The sequence below is a fragment of the Contarinia nasturtii genome, unplaced genomic scaffold (assembly GCF_009176525.2).
Source record: "Contarinia nasturtii isolate CC-2019 unplaced genomic scaffold, AAFC_CNas_1.1 Cnas_scaffold_2861, whole genome shotgun sequence".
Classification (NCBI taxonomy): Eukaryota; Metazoa; Arthropoda; class Insecta; order Diptera; family Cecidomyiidae; genus Contarinia; species Contarinia nasturtii.
In genome coordinates, this window is record NW_022200178.1 from 1,128,246 (window position 1) to 1,152,478 (window position 24,233).

The 24,233-nt window shown below is 33.4% G+C and overlaps 4 protein-coding genes across 10 annotated transcripts in view; 2 read left to right on the forward strand and 2 right to left on the reverse strand.

Moving 5' to 3' along the window:
* Positions 1–11,823, forward strand: part of LOC116349303 — a 169,534-nt gene extending 157,711 nt beyond the window's left edge. For 3 of the 7 annotated variants that reach the window (XM_031780675.1, XM_031780677.1, XM_031780682.1), the window contains 11 exons: positions 5,154–5,282; positions 5,372–5,612; positions 5,901–6,050; positions 6,679–7,512; positions 8,140–8,309; positions 8,506–8,583; positions 9,341–9,472; positions 9,590–9,703; positions 9,820–10,293; positions 10,364–10,462; positions 10,536–11,823. In XM_031780675.1, the coding sequence (XP_031636535.1) occupies positions 5,154–5,282; positions 5,372–5,612; positions 5,901–6,050; positions 6,679–7,512; positions 8,140–8,309; positions 8,506–8,583; positions 9,341–9,472; positions 9,590–9,703; positions 9,820–10,293; positions 10,364–10,462; positions 10,536–10,698 (2,584 nt within the window). In that variant the 3' untranslated portion in view covers positions 10,699–11,823. The remainder of the gene's footprint in view (positions 1–5,153; positions 5,283–5,371; positions 5,613–5,900; positions 6,051–6,678; positions 7,513–8,139; positions 8,310–8,505; positions 8,584–9,340; positions 9,473–9,589; positions 9,704–9,819; positions 10,294–10,363; positions 10,463–10,535) is intronic. The other 4 variants (XM_031780679.1, XM_031780676.1, XM_031780680.1 and 1 more) reach the window with 4 other exon arrangements.
* A 2,909-nt stretch (positions 11,824–14,732) lies between these two features.
* Positions 14,733–17,043, forward strand: LOC116349305 (senecionine N-oxygenase-like). Its single transcript, XM_031780684.1, has 6 exons — positions 14,733–15,419; positions 15,509–15,528; positions 15,678–16,019; positions 16,082–16,330; positions 16,405–16,568; positions 16,630–17,043. The coding sequence occupies exons 1-6, from the start codon at positions 15,133–15,135 to the stop codon at positions 16,945–16,947; spliced, it is 1,380 nt and encodes a 459-aa protein (XP_031636544.1). The 5' UTR covers positions 14,733–15,132; the 3' UTR covers positions 16,948–17,043.
* A 2,615-nt stretch (positions 17,044–19,658) lies between these two features.
* Positions 19,659–20,380, reverse strand: LOC116349350. The gene is made up of 3 exons (XM_031780745.1): positions 20,337–20,380; positions 19,998–20,115; positions 19,659–19,929 (listed from the first exon to the last, which is right to left on the reverse strand). The coding sequence occupies exons 1-3, from the start codon at positions 20,346–20,348 to the stop codon at positions 19,811–19,813; spliced, it is 249 nt and encodes an 82-aa protein (XP_031636605.1). The 5' UTR covers positions 20,349–20,380; the 3' UTR covers positions 19,659–19,810.
* An 819-nt stretch (positions 20,381–21,199) lies between these two features.
* Positions 21,200–23,072, reverse strand: LOC116349349 (ankyrin repeat domain-containing protein 50-like). The gene is made up of 8 exons (XM_031780744.1): positions 22,988–23,072; positions 22,900–22,918; positions 22,081–22,142; positions 21,914–22,012; positions 21,745–21,843; positions 21,582–21,680; positions 21,427–21,525; positions 21,200–21,367 (listed from the first exon to the last, which is right to left on the reverse strand). The coding sequence occupies exons 1-8, from the start codon at positions 23,043–23,045 to the stop codon at positions 21,243–21,245; spliced, it is 660 nt and encodes a 219-aa protein (XP_031636604.1). The 5' UTR covers positions 23,046–23,072; the 3' UTR covers positions 21,200–21,242.
* Between the last annotated feature and the right edge of the window lie 1,161 nt (positions 23,073–24,233).

Here is a 24,233-nt window from a genome sequence, read left to right on the forward strand (position 1 = left end):
AAAAAAAAACGTATTAAAATCTTACTAGAGTTATTTTTCATTCAATTTATGCGTTTATGAACAACTTTCAAGCCATTTCGATACCAAAAATACATGGTTTCTATCAAAAATATACATTTTTAACGTTTTTTTTGTCATTTTGGCTACTTTTTGTATGGGAATCGTATCAAAACGTTATTGTATCGTAAAATAAAGGCCAGATTTGGCTTTCTCATGCCCAAAAACCCCTATATACCAATTTTCAGGACATTTGAATTAAAATAAAATTCACTCGAAAATGAGCCTTCAGAGCAGAACTATCAAGTCAATTTTTTTTCTAAAATGAGCCAACTTTACAAAACGAAGTATGAGGCTTGACTACACTCGGGCCCCTCTACAACGCCTGATATACCAACTCTCTCGCGCAAAACTACGTTACTACAGTGAAATTTAGCGCGCGCACTCTTAAATGGCCATTCATTCCGTGCAATCGAAAGACATCTATTCAATAAGCGCTTAAAATCCATTTTACTTGAATCCATTGCTGCCTCAGTTCACTTACTGCCTCTGTCCGATCACGATTTGATTTCTTTTCTGCTCGTTGTTTTTTTGGCAACGAAAAAGATCAAGGCGCGATAGGAACCAAAGCAAGAAAGATGAGAGAGAAAAAACACACAATGAAATTCATGGAAAAAGTTTTTAATAAAAATCAAGCGTCGCGACTGCCCAAGTGCAAGGTCAAACGCCAAATACGTAGAAAAGTGTTTCCTTTTTGAACACACTTCTTCCTGTGACGGCACCGACCAGTCAAAACGATGACGTTATTCCCAAATAATCCAATGATGCGACCATATTGAAAAAAATTCAATCGATTTTCTCTCTCGTGCGCTCAACATGAAAAATGCATTGTTATTGGTTCTGACTCATTGAATCAGATGCTATCTACACACATTTACCGTCTCATTTCCTTTGCTTAATGACCATTTGTGTTAAGATAAATGTATTCAAAGCCGACGAAACCATTTTTTTCGGGCACGTGACTTTTGGATTTTGCATTGATGTTGGCGAGCGCGCGCATTCGTCTGATCTCATTCGAATTGATTTAAGACGATGTGCCGATCACATTTGCATTTATTTGCTTGCATCTTCTTTCGTTCTGCTCTATATTCCACCTAAATTCGACGAATATTTCGTTCCGATTCAATTCAGCCGAAGAAAAAAGTGGAAAGACACACACACGGAATGAGAATCATGCCATCTACCCATTATTGTTGTGAATGTATGCGTGAAATACGAGAGTGTTGGAAGAGTTTGGCACCCATTACATGGTCACATAAATGTCGAATTCATTTCGTTGAGCACATTTTGTGCATGTTATTTATCGTGACAAATAGCATAAATTCGATAATCAAAATACATGCGCGATTCAACTTATTCGGCATCAATTTTTCGACTCGAATTTTGGTCAGAACATTTTACGCGAGCTCAGACGGAACAAGGATATCTTATTTATGTTTATTACTTACACTGACTAACAAATATCCAATAACATGTTGTTGTTTTTCACCCAACCGAGAGTGTGTACGATCCAGAAAAGAGTCTTGGATGTGATGGGGGGCACGAAGCAAATTGCCTTGCAAAAATTAAACGCATTGCACATTTCTCTTTCAAGGTGAATCGACATTAATTGAATTTCGTGAAGAACACATCCATGTTTGGTCATTATTTTGTATCACCGTATGTTCTTTTTTCGCATTCGCTTTTCGCCTTCGATTTCAATTTTTGCGCTCCGAACATAAATTTTAAATGTGTATAGCTTGTTTTCGTTATCGTATACATGACTAGCGTTTTCACAGGCGCGCTTCAGAGCAACCGATTCGAATTGGTGTGTCTTTGTTGTATTTTAGTGAATGCAATTTTCCAATGAGAGAGAAATATTGGATTCACGGGCGTTCATGAGAAACCACACAGACCGCAAAAAAAAAACAACGTAAGATGAACAAGAATTGAAACGAAGAAAAAAAATATACACGCGTAAACAGACACTTTTTTCATGGGATTTAATTCGCTTGAACAACACCAGAAACCAATTGCGTTTTACATAATACGACACACATTCTCGTCAACACGTCAAATAAAATAAAATGTGTAATGGCTTTGTTCTTGTTTTTCGTCGTCATCCGTACACGGGATGATTCGCAAAGCGATGCCAGACATTCAAAAGATAAGATAGAAATGAAGAGAAAACAAAACAAAATAAAAGAGCAAATCAAATGAGAAGATGATAAAACACCGAATAAAATGCATTTTTATGAAGAGCCATATTTTGGATGTAATTGTGTATTAAATCATTTTGTTTGTTTTTGCTGTAGGCAAATTAAACGGAGACGCTGGTATCCGTGCGAATTTTTTTTCATGGAATTAATTAAAAGTTTCTTGAATTTAAACGTGCTGATGAGGATAGTCGGCGACGGCTGGCTGGATGCAATTGAATCAACGTTCTTTTTACGTCGCATTCGTTTCATTTCTCTAAACCGTTTCACATCTTAAATTCATTAATTTGCATCGAGTTCATTCATTATTCCAAACATTCGCATAACTACCAATGCTACTGTTTATATTTGCTGACACACTTGTTAGCGACATTGCGTGTGTTTTGCATCGGGTGTCACAGCGAAAATAGGATTAAAGGAATAAACATTGACAGGAAATCAAGATGAATTTGCGCGGTGTATAAAAAGTCCCACTTTAAAATCGTCAACGCTAGACGATAATTCCAAACGAAAACATTTTCAACTCAAATCGCTCTCTACGGTAATCGGTATGCACGTTCGCTCACATGCACTTTGCATTTGTAATAAATTTTTTCACTTTATTTGCTCAAGTATACTTTACTTGGTTTAGAAAACTTAGCCTCTGTTGTGTGCATGTAGAGTATTTTGTCAACATTGCGGTGCATTCTTTTGCATGTTTATTTATCTAATCGGAAGCAACACACACACACACATGCCATCGGAGCACACTCGTATGCCTTAACTCATACAGTGTGTTTGTATAAATCATTGACGGTGACGTCGTCATCTTTCTTATCTTGTCTTTGTTCGTTGTATACGTAAACTTCATTGTCGACAACGATGATGATGTGCAATACCTGAACGAAAAAATGGTTAAGAAAATGACAACGGCATTATCAATACAACACACAAACATCAACCCAACCATAAACGGTGAACATAAGAATTTTTCAGGCAGCAAACAGATAGATGCACATTTGATGATGTCTTACGTTTTAGTACTTTGTGAGCGTTTAGCAACGAATGAGTCTTGACTGATTGCAAGTCAACGCGTTTAGATCGTTGGTTTTTTGATATTCAGTGTATATTCTTTTTCTCTTCTCTCCAACATTTTATCTCGTAAAAACGATGGACTATTATTCAAATTTTCATAAAAATACCATTGAAACTGGATGCGACAAACCGAAAAGGTGAAGTTTATTTTTACGTGTTTTTTTTGTACTTACATCGTCGAATCTTCAGTCGGGGATTGGATGCGTGTGTAAACTTTTGCAATTCCTATGGAAAAATGGGATTACCATCAAGAAAAGAGCACATTCGGGAAAGAGAGAGCTAGCCCGTTGAAGTTTTTTTTGCGTTTTATTTTGGTGTGCTCTTTTTTACTGTTCTCGAGTGATTTTATCTGCATGAAATATTGGTGTTAGACACGAAATACGAACTGAATTTTCAACATTGGTGCTCAAATCTTAAGTGGAAATCAAGTACAGTATAACCTGGATTTTTGAGTCGCCATGCATCGATTTTTTCTCTCTCGTTGCTCTGAATATAATCGGTCGTGAATTGATATTTCGGAATGCAAACCAAACATAGTCGCCGGATATCGAGATAAGACGATATATTTTCGAATCGAATTCGATGTGATTTTCCACGAATTACATTCACAGTGAATCACTGCTTATTGAACTAGAACTCATACTTTGTCGAATTGGAGGTTCTTTCGTAAAAATGTTGTCACGATGAGTTCATTTTTTTTTGCACACTTTCAAATTGAATATCGATAAAAGTAAAGCACGTCATTTGAAGTGAGGAAATGACTGCACCTGTGGGAAGTAATGTAATGAGCGTTGGTTGTGATCGACGTTTGAAAATTTATTCAAGAATAAATAAAAAATGAATTCTATCGAAGGTTCTATCGAAGGTTGGAGCCGTGGTGAAAATCAAGAAATTATGTGACTTTAGAAATTCAATGGCGATTTTTCAGGCTTAAAATTTTTGCATCGAAATTGAATGGCAAAAGTATTCTGAACTTAAAAAAAATAAATCAATGTGATGATGAATTCAATTGGAAACGAATTCAATGTAAATCGATGCGAAAAATTTCCATAGCAAATAATGAAAGAAATGGAAAATCCATGTTTGTGAACGACGAAACAATGGCATATAGAAATATGCAGTGAATAAATCGATAATAAGCGTTCGCATTTATCATAAATAAGTGCTATTCATCTACTTCAGCTCTTCTCTCGCTTGATTGTTGCTTGTATTGGTTAGAAAATCTTGAATAGTTGTATCAATTCCAATTGTGGCTTTGAGAACGACATTGCGGCTACACACGCCAAATATATATAATTTCAATCGAAAAAGAAGAAGGCCAATGTGTAGTCATAGAGAATTGGCAGAGCAGAACGATGGAAAGAGAAAGAAAAGCTGACAAACGATTTTAAAAAAGGAAACTTGTCGCTGAAAATCCGTAGCAGCATTTAATGCAGCCTATTCAGTTGAGCAGTAAATTGTGATATGTCTGTAGAGCGAGAAAAAAAAGTACAGTGAATATTACACTTGTGAATCACGCATCAACTTTACTATGATGGAAACCATATGAACCTATTTAACGAGTTCTATTGAAGGAAGTGTGATCATTGAGCGCAAATATGTGGTCATTGGCTATGCTATGTGTAACGGGGCCCATTCCGTTCGCACGATTTCAATTTATTATCGAGACGCGCCCTAAAATTATCTAAATTAGAAAATTCCTTTCCACTCGCATTTCGATTGAATTCTGACAAACTGTACCACAATCAAGATTAACACCAAATGAAAATTTCAATTTATTATTGAGCATTTTTTACTAATTTTCTCTTTTTTTCTCAATCAATTTAGATCGTCTGGTCAAACATGGCTACAGTTACAACAGCAGAAATTGCGTGCGAAAAAGGAGTTGCAACACAAGGGCGATAACGAATATTGTGAACGAAATGTGCACATTGATAATCGAAACCGACCTTTGCGGTAAGTGTTGAACTTTGATTGTTGTTGCTGTTGAACGAATTCAAAAGTAAAAACGATTTCTCTCTTCCGAAAACAATGTCCTTGAATAGGTCACGTTCAAGTCAGTCATCACATCGATATGATGGATATTCAAGCGATACGGGCGCCTTCGATTCAAGAGCGTTCATCGATGAAGTTGATTATCGACAACCGTTGCATGTGCAAACGCCAAATCGGCCAAATGAACGCTACCATACAATCACAAAAACCACAACAGCGACAAATGAACGTCCTTTCGTTTCAGTAAAACGAGCTCATGAACAATCCAAGGCAAACAATAACATCATTGGGGTAAGTGATTTTGTTTTTGTTTTCATTCAAAATGCACATCGAATTGCACGTGTTTTTTTTTTCATGAGAACTATTTAAAGAGAATGCGTTTTACGCAATTATGTAGATATATGCTTGAAGTAGTAGACTAAATTTCAATATCAATCCATAGTGTAGAATAGTAGTTGCACTTTTTGACCTCATTTCAAAAATTCGCTTTGTTTGAGTTTTTATTTTCTTCATTTGCGTGAGATTTATTTGGTTTTTTTTCTTTTGTTTTTTTTTTGCAATTTTGTAAAATTAACGTAGTCACCATCACCATCACCACTATCAATATTGAATGCATCACCGCACGGTCATATTGCACAAGCACAATCACCAAATCACAATCAAAACGGGCTTTTGTCATTAGCTGATAACAATGAATTATCCCCTGTGCGTAACGGACATGCTCGATTGGTATGTATTTGTCTTTAAAAAAAATAACACCATGGATCAGTGCGCCTCCGAAAGTGTGGCGCCGTATACGATAGAGATAAGAAATTCATTTATAGATAATTCATTGGATGTGAGCTGCCATTGGAAATGCAATCACAAACGCAATAACCAGTTTGGCTTCAAAACTTAAACAATAATCCACTTACACAAATCTCACTTGCGTGCGGCATCGTTTAAAATTAACCTCAGACCAAATGTTAATGTTCAATTGACGCACAAAGGCCAATGGTCACATTTAAACTATTAAATGAACCAAGATTCGGCTTTGTTGATACTATCGCTTTTTGAAGCATTTGGCTTCCTTTTTTATTGCACATCATTTATTGCATAATCACATTTTAACCGCGATTTTCTCTATTTTCAATGCTCATTTCTAATTTTCCCTAATAAAACCATAATTTTAATTTTTATTTTCATGTTTGCACAAAATTTTCTATTTTCTTTTTCTTTTCGTTTTTTTATATTTGTTGTCATCATTCGCATTTGATTTACTCACACATAACATCAAACAAACACTAAAACCAAAATCAAATCATTCAAACAATCAAAAAAAAAAAATCACCGACAAAATCACATTGAAAATGCGCAGGAGTCCGACAGTAGTAATAGTTCACCGTTATCATCGTCAAATACGAGCGGTAGCCCGGCGGTGACGGCATCGCCAACTGATAGCCGAACCTGTGATAACATCGATGGAATGCATCAATCAAATGGCGAAACTCAAATCACAAATGGATTGAGAAGCTATTGCACAAAATCGCCAATCATCATCGAAGAAAATGGCAATGATAAAATCGATGATTCGAGTTACCTGGCGCTGGATCAATTATTAGCATCGTTGGCACTTGAAAATGATATTATGGAACGGCATTTATCGCAAATCAATAATAACGATACAAATGACCTGAAATTTAAGCATCAAAATCAAGCGAATGGAGTATTTTCGTTTGATACTAATACACATGACCATTATGTTAGCAATGGTAACTATCAAATCACCCGAAAACAAAATGGATTCGATGAAAATCTGAACGATGTGCTGGCCAATTTAATCGAATTTAGCGAAAATGAATCATTACCACAACATCAAAATACCAATGGTCATACGAATTCCTATGCAAATGGCCATCATTTGGTCAATGGATCGATCAACAACAACCACCACCACCACAATCATCATCATTTGCCATCGCATTTTAATCATTTGAATAACAACAATTTCAATAATAACAATCACATCAACAATAATTATGTAACAACAAATGGCAACGGCATCAATAACAATCATATCAATCGTGTTCACAATTACCATGAGCCCAGCAATAATGCTATCAAACGGCTCACATCCGAATCCGAAAATAGTTCATCCGTTTCACCAAGTTTGTCCGAACGTAGCAATGGCATTGTTTCGTGGAGCGATCAGGTATGCTGCAATCGGTTCATCTTCTTTTTCTTTTGTTTATATCTCTTTTGTTTCTATTTAAAACCTTGTTTTTACTTGTACCGAACAATTTTTCGATGCGGACCACCAACACACAGCGCGTTCCCAATGTGGCCTACAAAAAAAAATATTACCAAAATTTATTTTCCATATTTTTTTCGATAAATCATCAGCCTTTAGCATCCATCGTTCATTTAGAATTATCCATCGTTTGTCCAATTAGTTCACATTCACCGTTAAATCAAAACTAGTGTAAAAATAAATACATATACCCAATCATCTAGATTTATCACAATTTATACACATAGCTATTTATACAGAGCTTGATCGATTTATACAATTAGTCAAAATTCGGCTCTTCATTGCATGTATTCATGAATGTACTAATTTTCGTTCATTATGCAAATACTTTAGCATTCATATATCCCATTCATTAAATAAATGCTTTTAATCATAATAATACCAAAGTATTAAATCAACTAATAACCTGGAAATCTATATTTACATAATACCGTACTGGAACACATTATCCAAAATGAATAGAAATCGAAAATTTCACTCCACGAGAGTTGAACACAAATTTTTAAATGGTTTTCTTTGTATGAACAGGTGCGTGAAGAGTCATTTTCATCATATCGATCGGAAACGGAGCCGGAAACATCATTGGCTGGATCACCACGACCAGAAACACCGGCCTTTCCATTAACGCCCCGCACTCCATACGGCTTAAATGGCAACATTAGCCCAGCGTTGCCACCAAAAAGTCCCACTTCAATTCGGTAAGAACAATTTTTATTTGGCTAAGATTCTTCCATTTGGTTTGATCTAAATTTTGACACAAAATCTTTAAATTAATTTCAATTTAACATTTTCCTACTGTCATTCTTTTTTTTTCTTTAATTTTGGATAATATTTTTTTTTCGAAATTTTTAATTTTTTTTTTTGATTTATTAAAATTAAATATTCTAAATCAAGACGCTTAAATATGATACACAACAATGGTTCGACATGGTCATTAAGAAGTGGTAGATCAACAGCAACATACGATTGGAGGTGCGAAATCGATACGAATCGTAACACAATTTCTATTTTGCATATATTCAGCACGTTGTGCACCTCGGAATGAATTTTCACCATTGTATTGTTGAGCTAAGAATGTATATGGAGCAAATGCACGTTCGATATAACTATTATTTATTTCATGCATATATTCTCATGCAAAAAAGAGAAGAAAAAATATTGAGTCCATGAAATATGATCTGATTTATGCTAGTAAATTGAACCAAATTGAAATTCATTAAAAATGTTTAACGAGTTAGAATGGCGCATGAAATACCCGTAATCGATATGGCTTCGTATTTTGTTCCATCACACCTGTGCTTGTGTACTAACCAACTATGAATCTCATTCAGTTCTACAGTATCTCTCAATATTTCACCACAAAATGTGTGTGCTAACATTGACTATTTTATTACGTGCAAGAAATAGAAAAAAACACGACAATTACTGTCAATATATTCGATATATTTACGATACAATTCCATCCAATAAAAGTTTAAATTGTATCGAATTACTCGAACACGAATCAAAAACATCTAACAAAGTCATTCCATAAAATATACAGCGCTCTAATTGCATCGAAATGTAACACATTCAAAACATATATTAAAACTAACAAAATGTTGTGTATTTGTAGTGTTTATCGCTTATTAAATGATCATTTGTCGTATCATTTTAACAATAAACTCAATATCGAATCGCAATCGTCGCTAATAATACGACTTGTTTTATTATTTCATCATAACAATAGCAAAGAGATATATTCTGGCGGACAGACGCATCATATAAATCAAAATGATGTGTCGTGCTACACATCACGTCGTAATTCAACCACATCGACAGCAAACAGTGAACCACAAGAAATTGCACCACATTTAGTGAAGTAAGTAGCATGAATGACTGCACTATCATTCATTTGTCATCTGTGCCGCTTGATTTTCGTTCAACGGCTCTTTGTCATCAATATTCATAATGCTCATATAAAATTTCATTTCAACAGATTCGTACGTGATTCATCGAAATTCTGGTACAAGCCGACTATTTCGCGCGAAGAAGCGATTGCACTTTTACGGAATGCTCATCCAGGTAGCTTCTTAGTTCGAGATTCAACAACGTAAGTTTGTCTCATTTCTTTTGTCGTCAGGCACATTTATTGTGGCTAGACATATTCATGATTTATTGTCGACACTTAGCATTGCTTAGATGATTTATCTGATATTTTATCAACAGATTTGCAAAGGCATTCGGTTTGGTGTTGAAAGTGTCGCATCCACCGCCCGGTGTACAATCAAAAGGAACGGGCGATGAGTTGGTTCGTCATTTCTTGGTTGAACCAACCACACGTGGTGTTCGGTTGAAGGGTTGTTCCAATGAACCCGTATTTACATCACTTTCAGCTTTAGTTTATCAACATTCAATCACACCGCTCGCTTTACCATGTAAACTGATTATACCGGACCGTGATTTACAAAATGTTGAATATCATTCGCCGGCACAGCAACAGCTTATGACACAAGGTGCTGCATGCAATGTACTTTTCTTATTCACATACGATACCGAATCGTTAACCGGACCAGAAGCCATTCGAAAAGCGGTATCATTGCTATACTCACGAAAACCGTTGCCAAAACCGACCGAAGTTCATTTTAAAGTCACACAACAGGGAATCACATTGACTGATAATACACGTCAATTATTCTTCAGGTAAATTTATTGAATCAACATAATGCACAAATTTCCAAACGGAAATTTAATTTTTGATTTTTTTAAACAGAAAACACTATCCGGCCAATAATATTTCATTCTGCGGTTTGGACCCCGATGACCGACGCTGGAGCATTCGTGTGACCGGTGAAGTTCCAGTTAGCAATAAGTAAGAAACGAATTTTCACCTCCCACAGTTCAAATGTGAACACTTTCTTAAATGTTTTCTTCTTCTCCGTTAGGACGATTTTTGCATTCGTGGCACGTCGTTCAACCTCATCAAATGACAATCAATGCCATGTATTCTGTGAATTGGAACCAAACCAACCGGCAGCTGCAATTACAGCATTTGCAAATAAAGTCATACCAAGCTACGGTGCACAACCGTATCTCCAGAATATTTGAGGCTATGCCCACCGGACGCGACGCAAAGTCGATTTTATCGACTTGTAAATAGGAAATAAACAGAAACAATTTACCATAAACATAGGAAACATCTTAAGGGATTACAAAATCTTAACAAACAAATATAATGTTGAAAACATTGAATTTAAATTAAAAAAAAAAAAACATTAAAAACTAATTGTAACTTCCCTAAAAAACTAAATCACGCATATACACACATGACGCACACAACACAAATTCTACTAATTCTGTCTTTTACGACGGGCAGCTATAATATACAGGTGACAAAAAACAATCAACTAACGCAGCACTCCACGAGACTAAAACACACTTCATACATTTATATTTTTTTGGGATCGAAATTGGTATTTCCAATTTATTTGGAATGGAAAAACGAAAGGGTCGAGCAATGTAAGGACATATGAAAATAGAAGATACCATTTTGGAAACAAAATTACAATAGATCGTATCTTTTGAATGATTGATAGGGAAAATATCTCATTCATGGTAATGTTATATGTATCGAAGATGGCGAGTGCTATAAACAAAAGCCCATTTTCCCTCTCTCCCTGTGTCTATCTCTTGTCGATGAGAAGAAAATGCGGATGCGGAATTTTTTGTTTTGCATATTTTGTGTTGTTTGCGTCGTCACCAAATTGAAATTTGCTTTGTAAAATTAAGCGTGTTTTTTTCTAAATGTTTGTATGTAATTTCGTGCGATGTTAAATTGTATACAAGCTGTTGTGTGACAATCCAACGAAAATTGTCGACCGATCGATATTTTTTCTTCAACGATTTTTTCTTTCATATGTTTTTGGAATATTTCATTTACGAATTCTCTTATGCGATCATTGATCAATGTGAGCATCACATTTTGTTTCGAGAATCGCTTTCTGATCGTACAGTTACGAGAAACAATAAAAATAAAACAACTAGTCGAATACAATTAAAAGAGGAAATAAAACCTAAAATCATCAAATGGAGCACATGCACTCTCGCACATTTACTACAATTAAACTGTTTCACAACTGAAGAGAATTGTAACTAATACTTTACGCACCCTGTTGACGAACATTGATGTTTAAATGTGAATAATAAATTAATAAATGGTAACATCATATACAAAACGTAAGAATATCAGCATCAATTGTCTTCTAGCCATGTAACGAATTAATTAATAAATTAACCACGAATTAATCGATGGAGTAAATCACTTGAATGTATATGTAAATTAGTAATCGTTTCTACTTAAAAATAAATTTCATTTAAGTATTTTTTTATTTTTCGTTTATTTTGTGTATATTTTCGATCGTTTTTTTCTTTTTTTTTTGTCCTTGTAATTTTATGATTTTAATTATTTTCAATTTTAGTTTATTGTAACACCCAATTCCCATATTCTTCTCTTGGCCAATCCCTTTTTTTCGTTCGTAGATATTTAATTATGATTACATTTTTAATTTTACATTTGTAAGAGCTTAAATAAACGCCGGATTTCAATACGAAATGAGAGTAAAAATCGAATCAAAATATGTGTACTAGGAATCATTTTTTGAACGACTTAACAAACTTCTACCGAACATACAACTTTGTTTTAGTTGCAAAATTAAATTTAAAACACTGAAATAAAAAGTAATAAAAATGAACATTAATTTAAATGAAATATATATATTTGTATGGACATTATGTAAAAGAATAATGTAATTCAACGGAATATATCAAAATAAAAACTACTAAATATGATAATGTGTTGGTGTTTTCATTTTATTTTTTCTCAAGCTATGTTTTATCACATATCAACCAATGTGAGAAAATGAACTTCATAAAAGTTTACAAAGCTTTCTCTACTTTGCATACGCTATGTTTTGATGAAAATACTTGATAGCTACTATTGATTTATTTGACTCTCGGAGGAGTCTTTATTCGATGTTGTTGAAATTGATCGATGCGCGTCAGTCCCATAATCTGAAGTTCGTTCAAGTTAGCACGGACACTAGCAAAGAATCCAGAAAACAAAGGAACCACTACACTACCATCAACGACAACAGAAGCAAGCACTGCATCAACAGAAACAACTACCGTATCGTAAGATGCAACCACAGTCGGAAAATCAACTACACTACATAGGTGATGACGAGGGTTCCTATATTTTTAGGTAATATTTTTAGGAACCCTCAACAATTTTGGAAATGAGGACCTTTTTTTTGCTCTTCACTTTTTTGGCCGAGAAAATTCTTCCGATTTGCTAACGATTTTCTTGTCATTTTTGGATTTGCAAGGCAATTTGAAGTAGGAAAATTCTTTCGATTTGCTAGGGATTTTCACCAAAAAAGTGGAGAGCAAAAAAAAAATCAATTTTATCCTCATGGATTTTGCCATCACCCCCCTAAATTTTTTTACGTCATCATCTATGACTACACTATCAGAAAAAAGTGTAACAGAATGTATTTTAAATATTAAAAATTTACATTAGCCATTATTATTCAGCATTCACCCGTCATTTTTTTAGTACCAAAGATTAAATGAAGATAAATAGAGAATAATAAACGTTCTAAAAAAAGTACACAAAGCCGTTTTTACAAACGATAAGTATCGAATTCACACAGCGTAGAAAAGTAAAAAATGATTTGTATGCTGAAATAACCACAGATCGGACAGAACTACCTAAAGAGCTATCAAAATTAAATAAAGCGCCAACAGAAACCTTTAAAACATCATTACAACTAACCAACGCAGAGCTAAATGGACCGATGGAGGCATTGGAAGAGCAGCCAGAAAAAACAACTGCACCAACAATAACCACCGAAGCATCGTTAGAATCAAACGGAAATGAAGTACTCGCAGCACCAATAGAATTTTCGGAATCAAATACAGCACCAACGGAAACTGTTAAAAATTCTTTAAGCCCAATTATCGTACAAGTAACCGCAACATCAAAGGAGACAAGAAAACTGAACAGTGTTCATTCGAATTTATTTTCATTTCAAATTAATTTCAAGTTAATGTATTTATCAAATCACTGTCAAACAGAATAAACACAACAAAATCGAATCAATTAGCACGTGTGTATTGCTTGAACAAGCCAATTAAACAAATCAAATAAAATGCCACACATCATATTTCCTCATAAACGGAATAATATGTAACGGACAAAAAAAAGCAGAAACATAGATAGACTCAGTTTACAAAACAAAGAAATTCAAAGATAAATATGGGTGTTTTGTTGAAAAGACAGTTTAATTTATTCTCAAATTGAAAATAACTTCATTGACGTTGACTTATACACTTATTTACACAAGTGAAAACGTTTCTTTTTTTCCCTTATCATTCGAACTATACGATAATGCGAACGTGACGCCAAGCAGTTTGTTTATCGGGTGCGAGATCACTATAATTCAAAAAATCGTTGTTATACACGTGCAGTCAAACGTGCGTAGTTGCATAAAAATCGTAGTGAAATTAATCTGATAAAATTGCCGTATATATTCGGATCCATTCAACTCAACTCAAATCGTAGAAATATCATTTTATTTTTGTTTCTTAACAGAATCATATTCATTTTGTGATCACTTACACTCTTGTTTGTTGATGTCAATCTACGAGCACCGCATGATACTCCCATTGAGATTGAGTGCACTGCGTCTCGACAATTATTTAAATGTCAAATCTGGTTGCAACGAAACTAGGTACGAAACACAATTACCTGACAACCAAATAAATAACAAAAACCGTCAATTATCGCCATACAATGAACAAATCAAGTCAATGTCAGGTTTTATTGTAAACCGAAACAAAGACATTCCACACAGTTAGTATTATATTTCCCAGTATTTGTGTGCACTTTACATGTTATTCTTCCTTTTTTTTTGCTATTAAAAGAATTGCAAATTGCTTTTTTAAATCCATTTAAAGTTTCGTTTTTGCCACGGTACGTACCAGTGTCAAAATTATTTCTATGGAGCGCACATGAACTAAATCTTCTGTTGGAAAAGAACAAAAGTACAAAAGCATATGGAAACCGAATGAAAATAAAAAAAATTGTTTCTTTTTGCTTCCAACCAAGATGCGTATCCAACGGCCGTTCGGTGTCCACTGAGATAGACATGTTGACAGGTTAAATTCAGTTTGTACATATCTGAGTAATTGCAAGTAAAACCGGTTTGCTGTGTATAATCGTGACGCTCATCATATGTTCGATTTCAAGTTATGTAAATTACTAAAAAAAACGTGCCAAACTACCGTCGAAACTTTATGTTAACTGTTCGAAATGGAATGATATACTTCAACTGGAAATCTCATATAAAATCAGACGAACGCAAAATATTTAAGTTAGTTTCGTTTGAACTGACTGGATTAAACATCAGCAAACGGTGTGTTTCTTCTTACAACAATTTTTTTTGGTTGTTTTGGTTTCGGAATTAGTGAAAGTGAATCGAAATGACAAGGTGCTCGATTCTACAGTTGATGCTAGTTGCATCGATTGTTTTAGTTAATTATCTAAATGCAAAAGCAATATTGAGTAAAAAAGAACCTGTTTTGAAAATAGCTGTAATTGGTGCCGGTGCATCAGGTCTTGGGAGTGCGAAATATTCTCTTGCCCATGGTTATAATGTAACAATTTTCGAACAAGCCGAAGAATTGGGTGGCATTTGGTGGTATACCGATAAAGTGGGTAAAAATGAATATGGTGTCAATGTTCATTCGCCAATGTATAAGGGATTGAGGTATTATTCTTTCATAATATACAATTTTATTCTTTTGTTGAAATTCACATTTAAAACTGCGGTAAATGTTCTCTATTTCTCTCAATCAGGGCTCTTTCGCCGCATCAAGGTAAGTGTCAACATATTAAAGTGTATTTTCTACGATGACGTTGAACTAAGCGCTTAAAGTTGAATCGAATAAGTTGTTTATTTGAAAAAAACGTTTACGCAAAACAAAAAGCAAATTTTTTTAAAACATGTATTCATGTTTAATTTCAGTGATGGAGTACAGTGACTTTGCGTATCCAGAAAATAGTATTTCATATGCGCCACAAGCTGATGTTTTGAATTATCTTAAATCATATGCGGATCATTTCAATGTGACGGAACACATAAAATTCAATCATCTCGTCATTCGGGTTCTTCCAATTGAAAACGAAAAATGGGAGATTATCGTAAAAGATTTGCTCAAAAATGAATTCAAAACATATATTTTTGATGTTGTATTTGTGGCTAATGGTCATTCATCGACGCCAATCATTCCAAATATTCCGGGCATCAATGAATTCAAAGGCAAAATGATTCACAGCCATGATTATCGATCGGCCGAAAAATTCCGTGGTATGTTGCAAAGTTGATAGAAAAAAATCCAATTTAAATAATCATACTTTTGGTGTATTTAGGTGAAGATGTTTTAGTCATAGGACATGGTGCCAGTGGAAGAGATATCGTGTATCAACTTAGCAAAATGGGAAACCGCGTTACGTCTAGCCAACGTCGAAACAATGAAACGGACGATGAACGCAACACACGTCAAAAAAAATTACCACCACACACCATACTCCAGGATGAAGTAAAACATTTCACACCAACTGGAGCCGAATTTGTGGATGGCACAAATCAAACATTCTCTTTGGTTGTCTTTGCTACCGGTATTTATCTTGTCACATTGCCCAACTGAATACATTTTAATAAATTATTTGTTTTATGCAATCTTCTCTTATAGGCTACAACTACTCGTTTCCATTTTTGAGTATTGAGACGGGCATTAATGTAGATGATAATTATGTATCACCACTGTATAAACAAGTTTTCAACATTCAACATCCTACAATGGTGTTTATCGGTATTCCATATAATACATGTACAACGAGAGCATACGACCTACAGGTACCTATCACCATTTTAAATGTGAAATTATTTGATCGAAATTATAACCATTAAATTGTAGATGCGTTTTGCGATGAAATTCATCAGTGGAGAAAAGAAATTCCCATCGAAATACGAAATGTTTGCCGACATGAACGAACAAATGGAAAAACACTGGAAGAAAGGCTATAACAAATTTAAATCACACTATTTGGGACCCGAACAAATCGAATATTTTAAACAACTCTCCGAAACGGCTGACGTTCAAAATGTGCCAAAAGTCATTGTTGACATGGAGTTTGATTCCGGAAAAACACAAAAACTCTTGCCATACGCATTCCGTAATTACAAATATACCATCGTCGATGACGAAACATTTATTAAGGAAAAATTAGAATAATCGTTTCGTTAGCATGCAACCAATTACCAAGTGTTTTAATAGCGTTATTATTTGTGCCAATAAATGCAGCAAATGAAAATCACAGTATATAATCAATATTTTTTTGTTATTTATGCGTGACAAGTACGATGAAATTAATTTTTTCAAATAGAAAACAGTTTGTATTTATATGTCACAAGATAAGCGAAAAAATATCTCGTCGCAAAAAGTGTAAGTATCGACAGCAGAAAGAGTGGTACAAATAAACTAATTTCACTTTTACACATTTTTTTTTGCTTCTTCTCGTGCGTTGTGCGAAAAAAATAGCTGCAAATAATTGTGTGTACAGATAACTGAGCGGCGTTTTTATGAAAGAAAGTCAACTTTAGCGCAATTTCAAACAGTCGACTGATTTGAAATGCACAGAATTTAATATCAACTTTTCGACTTGTGTATTATAGTCATTGAAATTCAGTTCAAATTCGGTTGATCCAAGTATTTGGCGAACATATTTTTACAGCGGATGTGCTACAATTTGATCATTATTTTCTCGCTATCAATTGGAAACTTTACGAAGGCTAGAAACATTCATGTATTTAATTGTACACAGAAAAAATGCAATATTTTAGCGAAAAGCGATAAGATTTATTTTCCAATGATTATGTTGTTTTTTCTTCGGAAAGTTCTTCTCTCAATACAAATCAAATCACTTCATTTACAACAAAACTGTCGATGCATATGCGGTGTATGGAGCAGCAGAAATGTATGGTGCCGAATAAGCTTCAACATAAGGGTAAGTGGCCACGTATTCAGCGGTATTGCCATGGAATTCACCTGTTGTAAACAAAAACGACTTTTATACAATAGCTTTTAAACAAATATTTCGTATAAACTCACGGGAAACTACTGCACTGCTTGCAACGAATGGAGCGGCCACAACTGGAGCACTGTATGCGATAACATCTGGCTTTGGTGCGGCGCAAACACAGGCAATAACAGCAAAGACGAAAGCGATCTATCGTTTGAAAAAATAATTACGTTAAAACAAATAAACAAACATTCGTTTTGCTTGTAATTGAACTTTCACTTGTCTTTTTAATATTTTTAAATGAATCAAAATAAAAATCACTTACGGTTTTGAACATTTTGATTGTGTTTAATTTGTTTAGCTTATTGGAATGATAAACGAAAACTGATAATAAGCTCACTTTGATTTCGGTTTTTATACGATTTTTGATCGATATATTGATCGTCCATGATTGACTGTATGGGGATCTATTGTTTGTTTACTGTACGTGCAATGAAAATTAAAATGTCTGGATCCATGTTTATTCGATGCATCAAAACAGCTGATGTCACAGCATTTTCAAGTAAACAACGTTGCGCACGTGTAATGCATAATATCTGCGATAATGTTTATGTTGACATTGCTGTTTTATGAGACTATTTAAATATTCACGTAATCCAAGCGTAACTCAGTTTCGGATTCGAGCGGTCAATAATCAAATTAAAACTTTCGCATTTTTTTTAATTTCAAACTGAATGATGCATTTATGATGAGTTCAATGAACGGAGACTGTCATTGGTATAATATTCGAATAAGCCCTATTTGAGAGCGTATTCGATTTTTTATTACCTTCGATAAGAAAATGCACGTGAGACACATAGCGAAAATGTCTTCTATATCATTGAAATCGGAAACATTTTCTTAACACACTAAACGATAAAGGTTGTATGAACGAATGTCAATATCATCTGTCTAAATTAATGAAAATTCGTCTTGTAGGCGTAAAAATCCACAATAAGTGGAAAAATATATTTTTCAGCACAACAGCAAATGAATTTTTAATATCTGTCAAATTCATTTTCAACTTTTCGGAAGTCTTTTTCTCATAGAAACCGGTCTATATGTCGAATGGAAAAAAAACTGAAGCTGCAAAAAGTTGACACATCAAGAAAATCGATTAAAAAAATTGTAAACAGTAAATTTTACCATAAATATAAATGAAATTCCAAGCGAAAAGAGGTCGAATGCCAACAAACCGCCGGTAAAGTGTTTTTTTTTTGTTTGAGAAAAGTATGACCACTGCATGCTTTACTCTATTTATAACTTTTTAGTGTGTTCTGATAGTTTGGAGTTCTTTGTCCCCTTTTCAAATCTTCACAGCGGCTCAAACATTAATTTACAAGCATAATGCATAAAAGTACCAAAATAACATCAAAACCATTTTTTAACCTTGCTCAAGTAATAATGTCATTTACTCTCTGTTATTCTGAAAGAATATGCAATTTTATTCAATCTGGCCGGAATCATAAGCGTTTAGTGAAAGTGAAAAAAAGACGAGACATGAAATCATTTTAGTAGCAACGATTGTTTTTGAAAACTATCGAAGAAGTTACCACATGCAAGAAACCAGTTTTGGTTGTTGTTATTGACGCCGTAACTTGTTATTCTACACCAAATATTTTGTGGCATTAAAAACAGATTAATGACCATTTTTTGTATTACTAATATTTACTAACCAAAGTATGTAATGGAATTTATGGTGAACAAATCAAGAGTTTTTGTCATAGTAAAATTCAAGAATTTAAAATCTTAAACTAATGAAGAATACAAGTTTTTAAGTGTTGTTAGTAATCTTGTAATTTTTTTTGCGTCAATTTATTTTATAAGATCGAATCGTGTAGAATGTATTCAGAGAAAAAGTAAATGGGAAGTTGAAAAAATAATATTTAAATTTTAAAAAAGCAAATGATTTATTTTTCATTGATAGTTGCACTTCAAAAGTTCGAAATATGTTTTGTACAAATCAAAAATGAATCAATTGATGACGGGATAAAGCCTCTTGATTGTCAGCGGTTGATATAATTCACAGCATACAATTTACAATAAAACTGTCGATGCATATGCGGTGTATGGAGCAGCAGCAATGTATGGTGCTGAATAAGCTTCAACATAAGGGTAAGTGGCCACGTAATTAGCGGTATTGCCATGGAATTCACCTGTTGTAACAAAAACGACTTGCATGAATAAAATAGCTTTTAAACAAAAATATTTCGTATAAACTCACGGGAAACTACTGCGCTGCTTGCTACGAATGGAGCGGCCACAACTGGAGCACTGTATGCGATAACATCTGGTTTTGGTGCGGCGCAAACACAGGCAATAACAGCGAAGACGAAAGCGATCTATCGTTTACAAAATGATTAAAAATTGATAATATGTTCTACATTTGGCTAAGAATTAACGTGTCCAATTCAATTTAAAATAACAACAACTTGATTCAAAGAAAAAATTCTGTTGTTCTTTTATTCTCACAGGAATTTCAGATCACTTTAATTCTTATTCAAAAATTTCGAAAGATTTTTAAATTTTCACCGAAACATTGTCAATGAAGTAAATCACTTACGATTTTGAACATTTTGTTTGGTTTTGATTTATTTAGCTTATTCAAATGATAAACGAAAACTGATACTAGTCTCACATTGATTTCGACTTTTATACAATTTCTGCTCAAGATCATTCAAGCATGTGGATCTATTGTTCATTTACAAGTCCGAAAAATACGTGCCATGAAAATAAAAAAAATTGTGAATTTTGTCAATGTACTATCAAGACTGACTGTACAACTGATGTCGCAGTAGTTTCAGGTTAACTACGAAATGCGTGAAGCGCATAATATTTACGATAATTTTTGTGTATTGACATTGCAAATAATGAGTCAAATCAAATGTTGAGATGACCTAAAGAGATCTTAATTTGGTTTTTAGAGGTCAATAAAACAAAATACAACTCATATAAGACAACAATCGGAATTTAATTGATTCTTTTGGTATTGTATGCACAATGTTCAATGAACTACACTTACTATTAAGAATATATTATTACCACATGTCATTGATTTTGTAAAACAAAATATCTACATCGAAAAAAATGAATTGATATTCGTGAAGATTGAGTGACCTTCAGATTAAGAGGTTCACGCGCTGATTTTCCAAGATTCTAGTTATTGCATCGATCAAGCTACCTCAACTGCTGAAATTTTGCAACTATGCGATCGCAAATTTCCCGGAAGAATCATTTGTTTGAGTCGAGATAAAGATCATCCGTTGAAATTTCGTTCAATAATCGTGAGCATAATATAATAATAAATTGAATCTCAATAAAAAAAAAAAACAAAATGTATATATTCAGTGCAATGATATTTTTTATTACAACGTCAAAGAATCCAAATGCTTTTAAATTACGACTAACATTTTTTTGATTGCGTTATTGTTATTTGAGTCAAAAATTCACAAAACAAGCAATAGCGAGCTTAATCTCCATAGCAGATCCAAGTATTTTCGTCAATTTCCTTCAAATCGCATGGGTAAGTTGTATTTTCCGAAGGATTTTGCTCATTCATTGCTTCAGCAATCATATTTATAATATTAATATTGCCTATGAAAAAAAGAAACGAATGCTTAAGTCGTTCGCAAAATGGCCGATTTTCAATTTACCTGATAATTCAACGACTGCCTGAAGAGATCTTCCTGTTTCATCTGTAAGATTAACTTTGGCACCATATTGAAGCAGTTTTTTTACAATTGCTTCATGACCTGGTAAAATAGAACATTTTATATCTGTTTACAAACTGAAAATACAATAATATTACCAAATCGACAAGCTGCAAAAAGAGGTGTCCACCCAATATGATTGCGCAAATCAATATTTGCACCACGATTAAGCAATAATTCAACCATTCTAGCTTTACCTACAAAAATAAAAAAAATACTACTTGGAAATATTTACATTTTTGATGCATTTTAATAAAATACCATTGAAAGCAGCTTGATAAAGTGGCGTTTTCAAACCACATCCTTGGTGATTCACATCTGCACCCACGTTTATAAGAAATTTGGCGACATCTTCATGTCCTGATCAAATTATTTGCCCTCATAATAAACATATATCCAAATTATTAGGTGTTTGAATTATAAAATGTACCGTAAAAAGCAGCTTCACATAAAGGTGTGTCCCGAGAGAAATTTTCAATATCCATATTTTCTCCGTTTACATAGAATTCGATTACTCTATCAAAATCTCCTGTATTGGATAAGACGGTTTAGTAAAATAAATGTTAAATTCGATCACATTCCAATGTAATACAATACCTTCGCCAGCGGCCTTATGAAGATCGGTATTGCCATTCATATCAATTCGTCTACCAATAAAGCTTTGACAAATTGCAATAAATCACTTGATAGTTGAGTTGATGTGTACATTTTATGTGCATAATATATATATGCAGTAAATTTAATAAGATATATAATGCAATGTATTACAAAAACGAACATATTTGTCGTGCATATCTTATTTTGAATGAGTTGCATAAAAACTTTCCAAATATCGCGAATTATACATACAGTATGTTCAAATGTCTGGTCATGTCACATTTCAAACTTTTGGCTAGGTCTAAATAATTGTATCAAAGATGTACTTAAATGTACCATCATTTTTTTTAAAGTGTACCATACTCGTTTGGATAATATTTTTTACATTTTTATGATTGATAAATTTGGCTAAAATGTACTTTTCTTCCTGAAAGTTTCAATATGATCACTCAAAAATGAGTATGACTCTCATACAAAAGTTTTAATAAGTGGAGTAAAATAATTTTTCAAAAATATTAGAATTTTGTGGAAATGAAATTTTTTGTTTGGAATTCTTCAAATTTTAAATGCCTTATTTTTTCGTTGCATAAAAACTCGTCGGAAAATTTCTCGACATTGTATACATGAAAAATTATTGATTTTCCATATAAATCGACTCAAAAATAGCGTTTGCTCTCCAGATTTCACCTTCTATTGATAGACATAAAACTTCTTCTGAATGATCACATGATAAAAATGTGAGTGCATTTATTTGTGGCGGTCGGGATAACAAGGAAAAGAAGGCTGGATTTTAATCAATATTTTCAGTTTTATACTTACAAAAACCTATATGGAGACGCTGAAAAGTGAAAAAAGAACTCAAATTTATTGAAAATTTAATCACAATCTAATTTTTATATAAAACTACCGTTCGAAAGCGAAATCAAATTTGTTAGCACCAGAAAGAAATTTATAATAAAATTCATTTTGAAACTATACTACTTAACTGTAAGTTGTAGACTGAAACAAAATGATGAAATTCGTTTGACAGATTGCCGAGGAAATCGTGGTTTTTGCATATTGATAAGAGAAACATTTCTACCAAGATAAACATTGACGCCAAAAAATAAAAGATTGTCGATATTATGAATCACATCGTAACTCTAGTCGTTCTAAATAATTCGCACTATGAATGTTGTTATGCCACGATAATTTTATCATTCTAGAAAAGTCTGTGCTGTAAGATCCAACTGTATTTTTGACCAAATTAACAATTTTAAATCGGAAACTCTTTATCATATGCATGGAATTACTTTGACGAAGTCGTAAATATCAGTATTGTTGAAACATTTTCTTTACAAACCACTATTAATATAAACTATAATATAATATTGAATAGTTTTCAATTTAATAAGCTTCTGATTCTGAAAATAAATTATATCTACCAATGAAATAATGATTTTAATAATTAATAAATACAAAAGTTGTTTCATTCCAATAAAAATGATTTATTTTTCACCAATATTTCGATTGTATGAATTGGATTCATTTTGAAGATTACACAAAATGAATCGAGCATTTATATCGGCATTAAAAATTTATCACAGCGTTTAATAAAGATAAGTTGATGCGTAGGAATATGGAGCGGCTACGTATGGAGCTGAATAAGCACTGACATAAGGATAAGCAGCAACATATGGAGCTGTGTTACCGTGGAATTCACCTATTTGAAACGAAATGATAATAATTTACGAAGAATGCACAATGTAAGAATGTAAACATTTCAACAGAAAGTATGTAAACTCACGAGAATAGACCGCACTACTGGCGAATGGAGTGGCTACAATTGGAGCACTGTATGCGAACACATCTGGCTTTGGTGCAGCGCAAACGCAGGCAACAACCATGAAGACAAAAGCGATCTATTGATGTGAAATATAATTTTAAATTATGTTTTAACGAAAACAGAAGTCAAAATATGCACAATCACTTTAAAAGAATTAAATTTAAATAATTTGTACTGATTATACTACTTTACAAACTAAGCAAATCAACTAAAAATCACTTACGATTTTGAACATGTTGATAAATGCTATGATGTTTGTCTTATTCAAATGATAAACAAAAACTGATACATTCTTCAAATTGAATTCCGCTTTTATACGATTTGTTTC